Source organism: Paroedura picta, chromosome 8 (genome assembly GCF_049243985.1).
Source record: "Paroedura picta isolate Pp20150507F chromosome 8, Ppicta_v3.0, whole genome shotgun sequence".
Taxonomy (NCBI): domain Eukaryota; kingdom Metazoa; phylum Chordata; class Lepidosauria; order Squamata; family Gekkonidae; genus Paroedura; species Paroedura picta.
Genome location: NC_135376.1, coordinates 7,724,597 through 7,734,456, shown reverse-complemented (window position 1 = coordinate 7,734,456; position 9,860 = coordinate 7,724,597). Strand labels below are relative to the sequence as shown.

At 47.1% G+C, this 9,860-nt stretch overlaps 1 protein-coding gene across 3 annotated transcripts; it reads right to left on the bottom strand.

The window, feature by feature from the left end:
- Window positions 1-14: 14 nt before the first annotated feature.
- HRG (histidine rich glycoprotein) lies at window positions 15-8,130 on the bottom strand. Of its 3 annotated transcripts, none has more exons than XM_077348262.1 (7): window positions 7,786-8,130; window positions 7,114-7,224; window positions 6,423-6,510; window positions 4,557-4,723; window positions 3,803-3,916; window positions 1,904-2,095; window positions 15-1,002 (listed from the first exon to the last, which is right to left on the bottom strand). In XM_077348262.1, the coding sequence occupies exons 1-7, from the start codon at window positions 7,981-7,983 to the stop codon at window positions 136-138; spliced, it is 1,737 nt and encodes a 578-aa protein (XP_077204377.1). In that variant the 5' UTR covers window positions 7,984-8,130; the 3' UTR covers window positions 15-135. The 3 variants fall into 3 exon arrangements, with proteins under 3 accessions (XP_077204377.1, XP_077204378.1, XP_077204379.1); XM_077348263.1 differs by having other exon boundaries at window positions 1,904-1,999; window positions 7,786-8,115; XM_077348264.1 differs by lacking the exon at window positions 15-1,002 and having other exon boundaries at window positions 2,053-2,177; window positions 7,786-8,129.
- Between the last annotated feature and the right edge of the window lie 1,730 nt (window positions 8,131-9,860).

Genomic DNA, 9,860 nt, shown 5'->3' with positions numbered 1-9,860 from the left:
GGAAATCACAGTGGTTTCGGCACACAGGTAATTTTATTTTCTGGATTGTGGTTCAGAGACAGCAACACCACCTTCTGGATGTCAACCTAGCCACACATTCATGATTCCAAATGCTAACATTGAATGGAAATCTGTTCAGTGCATAGGTGGACGGGGATACAAAGACAGAAGGTCAAATGGTAGCTTAAATGTGGGATTTCCAGGACATGATTGTGATTTTGAAGGGGTTAGGGGAAAAGGCTGAATGACTGCTGTCTCAAATTTGTCATGTGGAGGGGGAAAGAAGTCTGCACCGGGAGCCTGGAGAACATCATGTTCGTTGGCCAGTGGGATGCGATGGACTTCACCCTCAAGGAAAGAATGGGGAGATTGAAATGAATGATGGTCCTTTGAGGAGGGGTCTTCTCTTCTTCCATGTGTGTTGTTCCATCGGTGGTCATGGTGGTGTCTCCGCCGGGGGCCACAGGGACATCGTTGTGATGGATGAAAATTGGATTCTTCTTGATGGTGAGGATGAGGGGAAGACGGGAATGGTTGACCAGAAGGAGGTGGAGACCCAGCTAGTGGTGGGCATGGTTGACCAGGAGGAATGTGATGTGGTCCACCCGGGGGTGGAGGAGGGTGATGGGGCCCAGGGAGAGGAGGAAAGCCTGGGTAGTCTTTTCCTTGGCTCTCTTTAGAGGAATTAGAATGATCCACGGGGCTTACAGGGCAGTCTCTGTGTCCGTGATGATGTTGAATGTGATGGTGGTGGTGGTGGGGGGTGTGTGGAGGACGGCGATTGTGATGGGAAGGACGACGATGATGGTGGTGGTGGTGGGGGAGATGGGGAAGAGGCGGGAAGTTAATATGACATGACTGACGGTCGTTGGGACGGTGATGGTGGTCATGGTGATGATGTCTGTGCCATGAGTCTTTGCATCCACGCCTAGAAACATTGCAGTGGTGATGGTGTTCCCCAGAATCATTGTGGGGACGAGTGTGGAAGGGGTGTTTCTCGAGCTGCCAAGAAGAGACGCATCATTGAAATGTGCATGTGTCACAAAGAAGAACAAGAAACAAAAAAAATGCATTACTTAGAAGTTTTCCCATATTTTATTTGCAGCTGTAACTCTGAATGCAAATCTGAGACCCCAAACGCTATCCTTCATCTCAAGCTATCCTCCAGTAACCAGTTTTAAACACATCTACTTTCTATAGTGGAGCCTCTTGTGGCGCAGAGTGGTAAGACAGCCGTCTGAAAGCTCTGCCCATGAGGCTGGGAGTTCGATCCCAGCAGCCGGCTCAAGGTTGACTCAGCCTTCCATCCTTCCGAGGTCGGTAAAATGAGGACCCAGCTTGCTGGGGGGGAAACGGTCATGACTGGGGAAGGCACTGGCAAACCACCCCGTATTGAGTCTGCCATGAAAACGCTGGAGGGCGTCACCCCAAGGGTCAGACATGACCCAGTGCCTGCACAGGGGATACCTTTACCTTTATAATGTATTTTAGAGCCTTTTGTGGCACAGAGTGGTAAGGCAGCTGACATGCAGTCTGAAAGCTCTGCCCATGAGGCTGGGAGTTCGATCTCAGCAGCCGGCTCAAGGTTGACTCAGCCTTCCATCCTTCCGAGGTCGGTAAAATGAGGACCCAGCTTGCTGGGGGGGAAACGGTCATGACTGGGGAAGGCACTGGCAAACCACCCCGTATTGAGTCTGCCATGAAAACGCTGGAGGGCGTCACCCCAAGGGTCAGACATGACCCAGTGCTTGCACAGGGGATACCTCTACCTCTACCTCTACCTCTACCTCTACCTCTACCTCTACCTCTACCTCTACCTCTACCTTTACGTTTACCTTTACCTTTACCTTTACCTTACTTTCTATAGAGCAATGCAATGAATTAGAGCAAGTGGTCCGCTTACCTGTGTTGGGACATCGTAGATTTCGCAGGACTCTGCTTCAACCCCCTCGAGGCCGCTTGTGCCACTCAGCACTTTTCCTCTACAGAATCCCGTCCGCTGTGCAGGGAAAGGAAACAGATTGGATCTCTTGCGTTGATTGAGGCACGGATGCTGGGGGAAGCTCTTTGAGGGCAAGCAGGGATGTAGAGACAGCTTTGAAACATCAAAGGCGATCCTTATTGGGAGGCCCCTTTGAGACCACTAATCACTGCAGTCACTCTTCCCATTTTACAGACTGGGGAGAAGAAGAGTCGGTTGTGATCCCCGGCTTTTCACTGCCTGAAGGAGTCTCAACATGGCTTACAATGGCCTTCCCTTCCTCTCCCCACAACAGACACCCTGTGAGGGAGGCGAGGCTGAGAGAGCCCTGATATTACTGAAGAAGAAGAAGAGTTGGTTCTTATATGCCGCTTTTCTTTGCCTGAAGGAGTCTCAAAGTGGGTTACAATCGCCTTCCCTTCCTCTCCCCACAACAGACACCCTGTGAGGGAGGTGAGGCTGAGAGTGCCCTGATATTACTGCAGAAGAAGAAGAGTTGGTTCTTCTATGCCGCTTTTCACTGCCTGAAGGAGTCTCAACACGGCTTACAATCGCCTTCCCTTTCCTCTCCCCACAACAGACACCCTGCGGGGTAGTTGTAACCCAGGCTTGAAAGGCTTCTGCCTTGCCACTGAAGAAGAGCTAAGGATGGTTGTTTTTCCATGCAGTTTCAGCGTGAGAAAACAGCTTGGATGGGGAAGGGGGTTCTTGTGGCAATATTCAGAGGCATTTTTTGACTCGCCTTTATTAACTCCATTATTAACTCTTTTAAAGTTCTGAATATCTCCACTGGCAGGAAGTCCATGGCCAAACATCCTTAATTGGGGTCAGCCCTGTTCTGTAATTTCCTTTAAGAGAAGAAAGACTCGTGCTTAGTGGAAAGGAAGTCTCCAAGGCCAGGTAATGAATCTGGGGCTTTCTGCAAAGGTTCTCGCACATAAATCACTGTGTGAAGAGGAAGCCGAGTTGGTTTTCATACCCCGCTTTTCACTGCCCGAAGGAGTCTCAAACTGGCTTATAATCACCTTCCCTTCCTCTCCCCACCACAGGACTGCTTGGTTAGAACAGCACTATCAGAGCTGTGATGAGCCCAAGGTCACTCAGCTGAGAAGGAGCGGGGAATCAAACTTGGCTCGCCAGATTAGAAGCTGCCGGTCTTAACAACTGCACCATGCATTTACTCGAACGACAATGTGTTTACATATTTACTTTTCCGTCACTATTAGGCTGGCCTACACAATCCCCACATGTTGAGCTCGACAACAACCTTGCGAGTTGGATAAAGCTGAGAAAGAGCATCGTTCAGTGAATCTCGTGATGAGGGGAGGAGCTGACAACCTAGTGAATTCCAGAGCTCAAACAAATCAGAGAAAGCTCATGTTCTGTAGATAAAATGCTCATGGCCCATCTTGTGCAGCAGCCTCAATTTGCCTTGGGGCTGTGAAGGGAAAGCTCTTTTAACTCTTAGCCCTTCAACTGCCCCTTGGTTTTGCAACTGGGAACTCGGGCCTATTCTGTACATGTGGGATAATGCACTTTCAATGTGCTTTGGCAGCTGTATTTTCCTGTGCAGAACAGGAAAATCTACTTCTAAAGTGCATTGAAAGTGCATTATCTATCGTGTGCAGAATAGAATATGGTTTCCGCCTTTGCTGCTAGCTTTTAAAAAGAGAGATGTGTCCCAAACGCACAAAGTATATCTAGTCAAAGTTGCCGAGATAAGGTTGTTTATCTTTCCCAGAACTTATTTGCTGTAATTCACTGAGTGGTTTTGCACTTTTGATTTCATGTTCACTGCACCTTTTCCAGCTCTGTACTTACCGCTTGAGTACCATGAAGAAATGCTAGTATGTCGGTCCTGGCCTTCTTGATTGTAAATTCCACACGATGTACAGTATAACTGCCTGCTTCCTCTTCAGCATGACCCCTTGCTTCCTGTTTTGAATAGATTTAAATGAGTCGGAAAAGAATAACTGAATTTATTAAAAACAATTGAGGTGCACTTGGCCAATGTTTGCCTATTACCGCAGGGTAAGGTTACAAGCCCTGATGGGAGATCCCTCACAGAACTCTTGTTTCTTGCTGCCAATCTGAGACACAGCAGGTGAAAAACCATTAAAATAATCCTCACACGTCGCTAAGAAATGCAAAAAATCTATGGTAGAGCACTGGATGGGCAGCCATTGGTAACATATGATATTGTTCACTGTGGGTAAGCCCATCCAATTACAAACAATTGCCAGTAGCCTGGCCCACTATTCAATCTGAGATCCCCCATGTCCTTCTGTCCACCTGCTAATAAATAGATCTGTCTCCCCACTCTCACCAGTAAGACAGTCAGAAGGCTGGCCCTGGCTGGTTAAGGAGTTGAGTTTAGTTAGTTTTTTCGCTTGCCGTCTTGTCACCTTTAGTAATTGTAATTACAGGTTTTTATGGGTTTTATTGTGTTTTTATTCGTTTATTGTGTGAACCGCCGTGAGCCCGATCAGGAACAGCGGTATATAAATTTAAATAATAAATATATATCCCAGGGAGGTTCCAGCAAAGCATCTTTGAAGCTCACTTCGATACGTACCACTAACAAAACTTTGGTGACTTGATGAACCTTGAAATGGTCAGTCTCGTTGTTCTTTTGACCGTACAGTTCCAAGATCCTCTTTGCATCTGCTGCGAACCCCTTGACATCTTCCAAGACTTTGATCCTTTGATCACATTCGTGGCACTCGTAGAATTTTGGTGGCACTGTGAAAAGTGTATGGTTATCAGCCACGTCGCACAGGCGTTCTGTTGGGTAAATTGAAGGGTGTGGGCTGGACTGTAGGATAGTTAAGGAGGTAGGGGTCAGAAAACCATTCTCAAAGAGTAGTTTTTAATGGTGTTTCATCAGATTGGGGGGAGGTGAGCAGTGGGGGGTGCCAAAGGGCTTGGTTATGGGCCCAGTACTTTTCAATATTTGTATAAACTATTTGGGATGAGGGGGTAGAGGGACTACTCATTGAATTTGCAAGCAACGCCAAACTGGGAGGAGCAGCAAACATACCAGAAGATCGATTCAATGAGATTCACCAATGTAGCTCGGACGGCATTTTTCCATCTTCACCAAGCCCGGCTGCTAGCGCCCTACCTGCCCTCGGAACACCTGGCCGCAGTGATCCATGCAACGGTCACTTCCAGATTATTATTATTATTATTATTATTATTATTATTAGATTTATTTCCCGCCTCTCCCGATAGGCTCCCAATAGGCTCCCGCCTCTCCCGATTAGACTTCTGTAACTCGCTCTACGTGGGCCTTCCCTTGTCTTTGACTTGGAAGTTACAGCTGGTCCAAAATGCGGCTGCCAGGGTCCTCACTAGAACACCTTTGAGGGCCCACATTCAGCCGGTGCTTTGTCATCTGCACTGGTTACCAGTCTGTTTCCGAATCAGATTCAAGGTGTTGGTATTGACCTTTAAGGCTATACGCGGCCTGGGTCTAAAAATTAAATAATAATAATAATAATAATAATAATAATAATAATAATAATAATAATAATAATAATAATAATAATAATAATAATAACAACAACAACAACAACAACAACAATAACAATAATAATCTGAACATACTACAAAAGGGGGCAGATGTGAACAAGACACAATTCAACAAGGGTAAATACAGAGTTCTACATCTAGGTAACAAAAATGAGGAATACAGCCTGTGGGGGAGCAAGATCTTGGGGTACAGATGGACTGTCAGATGGACTGCCATTTCTGGGCTGGGAAATACCTGGACAGCATGGGGAAAGGAGGGACTTCATCAATAGAGTATAATGCCTTAGAATCCAATTCTATCATTGAAGTGACCTCTGTCTGATCTCTGTATAATAGGAGGTTGGCAACCCAAATCAAGAACAGTCCCGGACTTCAAGAAGGAGCCAGAGTCCACAGAGATGGTTGTGAAGAGGGAGCATGTGTAGGTTTAGGGCTGGGACATACTAGGAGATTTTGGGGGGTGGAGCCTGAGGAGGGCAAGATTTGGGGGGGATTTCAATGGGGCATAATGCCATAGAGTTCACCTTATGTGGCCATTTTCTCCAGGTGAATTGGAATCAGTAAATACCGCCCTGAGCCAGTATGGAAGGGCAGTATATAAATTAAATAAATAATAACAATCTCTGTCACCTGGAGATCAGCTGTGATAGTGGGAGACACTCAGCTACCACCTGGAGGCTGGAAACTATAAAATAAGAGCTGTTAGTGCTATGCAACACTGCCGATTCTTGTGCAATTCAGGCCAGAGGCCTGGGCCTTCCTCTTTCTCCAGATAAGTCCCCCTGCCGGTCAGCTGATCAGTGGCTGTGGGGCAGGGCCTGCCCCCCCCATTCACCAGGGGGTCTGCCAACTTCACCTCCACCAGGGGGTATGCCAACCCTACACCTCATGGACAATATGAGAATACCTGGGCTCATAGTACAATTGTATCCATACAGTCTATATCTTTGAAGTGCTCGATCTACGTAGATAACAGCATTACATCGCCCAAAGTCCTGAGGAAGGAAAAGAACAGGTATGCGATCCAAGTTGAATTTCCGAAGAAAACAATCCATAATTCTATTGGATAATAATTGGCTTCTTTTTTTACTGACCCAATACGTGTAAGGACATCTCAGTTAAAAATAAATCAATGTAGCAACATAGCAAGAGCAGCTGAGTTATGGGAAATGTTGAAAATGTCAGGATCTAAATGCATCATTTCATCATATGTGGTGGACTTGCCAAAAAGCTAGGAAATATTAGATTATGGGTCATAAAGAGATGCAAAATATATTGAACACTAAATCGGTATGGGATCCAAACTGTATCTTGGTAAATACGGTATCGAAAAATAATGTATAGTGAACTTGTTAAGAAGGAGAGTTGGTTTTTATACCCTGCTTTTCTCTACCCAAAAGAGTCTCACGGAGGCTTACAACCATGTTTCCTTTCTTTCCCCATAACAGGCACCCTGTGAGGGAGGTGAGGCTGAGAGAGCCCTGATATTACTGCTCTGTGAGAACAGCACTATCAGGGCTGTGACAAGCCAAAGCTCTGCTATATTAACGAAATAGCTCAATCACGCGTGAACAAGCAAGGAAGACACTGCTACTTGCCGAGGTGCCCAATAAGGGCTCGTATCCACAGGTCTCCCAGTGTTTCCTGGAGATGACAGGGCAGTCTGTTTCCAGCACATCGAGGATAAAGTAAAAGATGAATGCATTTTCCTGGGGAGAAGACATGAAACACATTGAATGGTTTCTGCATAGAAGGTGCTTGGTGTGGCCAGGGTTGCTGAGAGTCAGCATGGCCAACCAAACAAAGATTCCCTCTAGAGCTGCCGGAAACACTCATGTTCGCTCCAAATAGCACATGACCAACACCAAACATATGACTTATTCAGCACGGGGCCCTGCCATAAGCAAGATCTCCAGGGGGACTGATTTGGGTAGCCTGAAGATTGCTTGTAATTCCAGGAGATCTCCAGATCTGGGCTACTCAATGTCAGTTTAGAATCATAGAGTTGGAAGGGGCCATCCAGGCCATCTAGTCCAACCCCCTGCTCAACGCAGGATCAGCCCTAAGCATCCTGAAGCATCCAAGAAAAGTGTGTATCCAACCTTTGCTTGAAGACTGCCAGTGAGGGGGAGCTCACCACCTCCTTAGGCAGCCTATTCCACTGCTGAATTACTCTGTGAAAATTTCCCCCCCTGAGATCTAGCCTATATCGTTGTAGTTTAGAAGCTGGAGAAACCAACCTTCACGTCCGCGGCACCACTGATACTTACGGCTTGTTGGACGTGAGCATCCGCAACCCGCAGCAGGGAGAATACGTAGCCATCCTTGCGGTGTTTATTGATCAAGTCGAGGGCCACCCCGGCCTCCTTTTCCACCTCCTTGCAGTCTGCAGAATCCACAGGAGGTAGGCTTTGGGCGTTAGAACAGAGCAAAATGGCGCAGAACACGAAGGCCGGGAGCAGCTCCATTAGTCCTACGGGATGGTAGAGCCCCTGTGCTTCCCCCCTTGCCGAGTTTACATCAGAAAAAGCCCTTCCAGTTGTTATGAATGGCAGCTTCTGCCTCCACAAAGCAATGGCTTTTAGCTAGGAAGAGCAAACAAAGAAGGAATGATTAACAACAAACGAGCAGAGGTGATTTCTTGGGGTGCCGTCAAACAGCTGGGTCCAGCTTGCAAAACACCCTTGCGGGGAGCCAAGTTCATTGACTCTTTCAGTTTGCTCAAAGGGGCTGGGGGTCCGTCCAGTTTGCTCCTCTGGCCAAGTTTGGATCCGACCAGTTTGCTCCGCTGGGCAGGAGAGAAACCAGATGCAGTCTGCAATCGCCAAGGCCCAGTTCCAGAATAAACAATATATTCGCAACAAGGATACCCGTTAAGCTAAATATCATTTCTATCCTTCTTCTAATTGACTTTTTGGATGCATAATTTCTGGTTTTCTTCTACGAGGCGATCAGCTCGCCCGAAAAACCAGCTGGTTCTCCATTCTCCAGTCTGGGTAACATCTGTCCATTCTTCCAGGGCTGAATCAGCCCATTTCCGGGAATGGCAGAAACAGCAGAGAAGAGGACCAGAATTGGTCAACATACAAGCAGCTGTTCCCAACCTTCTTTTGGCCATGACACTTTTAGGAGCTCTTATCAGGACGCAGGGTCCCTTGCAGGAGACGGGCCACTTGTGCAATGAACTAGGCCAGGGGTAGTCAAACTGCGGCCCTCCAGATGTCCATGGACTACAATTCCCAGGAGCCCCCTGCCAGCGAATGCTGGCAGGGGGCTCCTGGGAATTGTAGTCCATGGACATCTGGAGGGCCGCAGTTTGACTACCCCTGAACTAGGCTAAAGAAGGCCTAAGCAAAGAGTGAAATAACTAGACTCCACACACCTTGTCTATTAGAAGAAGAAGAAGAAGAGTTGGTTCTTATATGCCGCTTTTCCTTACCCGAAGGAGGCTCAAAGCGGCTTACAGTCACCTTCCCTTTCCTCTCCCCACAACAGACCCCCTGTGGGGTGGGTGAGGCTGAGAGAGTCCTGATATCATTGCCCAGTCAGAACAGTTTTATCAGTGCCGTGGGGAGCCCAAGGTCACCCAGCGGGCTGCATGTGGGGGAGTGCAGAATCGAACCCGGCATGCCAGATTAGAAGTCCGCTCTCCTAACCACTACACCAAATTGGCTCTCTATTATAAAATCAGAGTCCAGTGGCATCTTTAAGACCAACAAGGATTTATTCAAGGCGTGAGCTTTCGAGTGCAAGCACTCTTCCTCAGACTAAGAATTGGCCATCATAACAGTAGGGATATATAAGCAAAAGATAATCCTGTTACATTACATTAGTAAACTGTGTCACAGCATCCACACTCAGCCACATGATCACTCCCTGACAAACCAGCTTGTCTTATATGCGTGAGATGGATTTCTAGAACATTTGACCAAGAAAAGCATCTGCGCTCATTTTTTCCTTGAATGCACTAATTCAAGAACACACAAAGGAAAGAATTTAGAGATTTCTTGTTCTTTCCCTTGACAGAGGTGGAACTCTCTAGCAATTACTGATGTTGGCTTAACCACCCCCACCACCCGCAGGCAGGGACCACCATCCGGAGACGGGGGGGCTACGGACTGTGTGCTGCTTGGTTAACCGATAATTGGAATGGGCCGGGGGATTTAACGGGCTTAAATGGGGTTTCAGTGGGAAATGATAGTTTGTAACCCGCCAAGAGCCAATGTTTGTGTGTGACGAGCTAAAAGTCAAAATATAAATAAATCAATAAATATAAATAAATATGTGACAAAATGGTGTTTCGTTGGTTCCATAACCAGCCTTTGGGCTCCTTTTCTTACGTTTT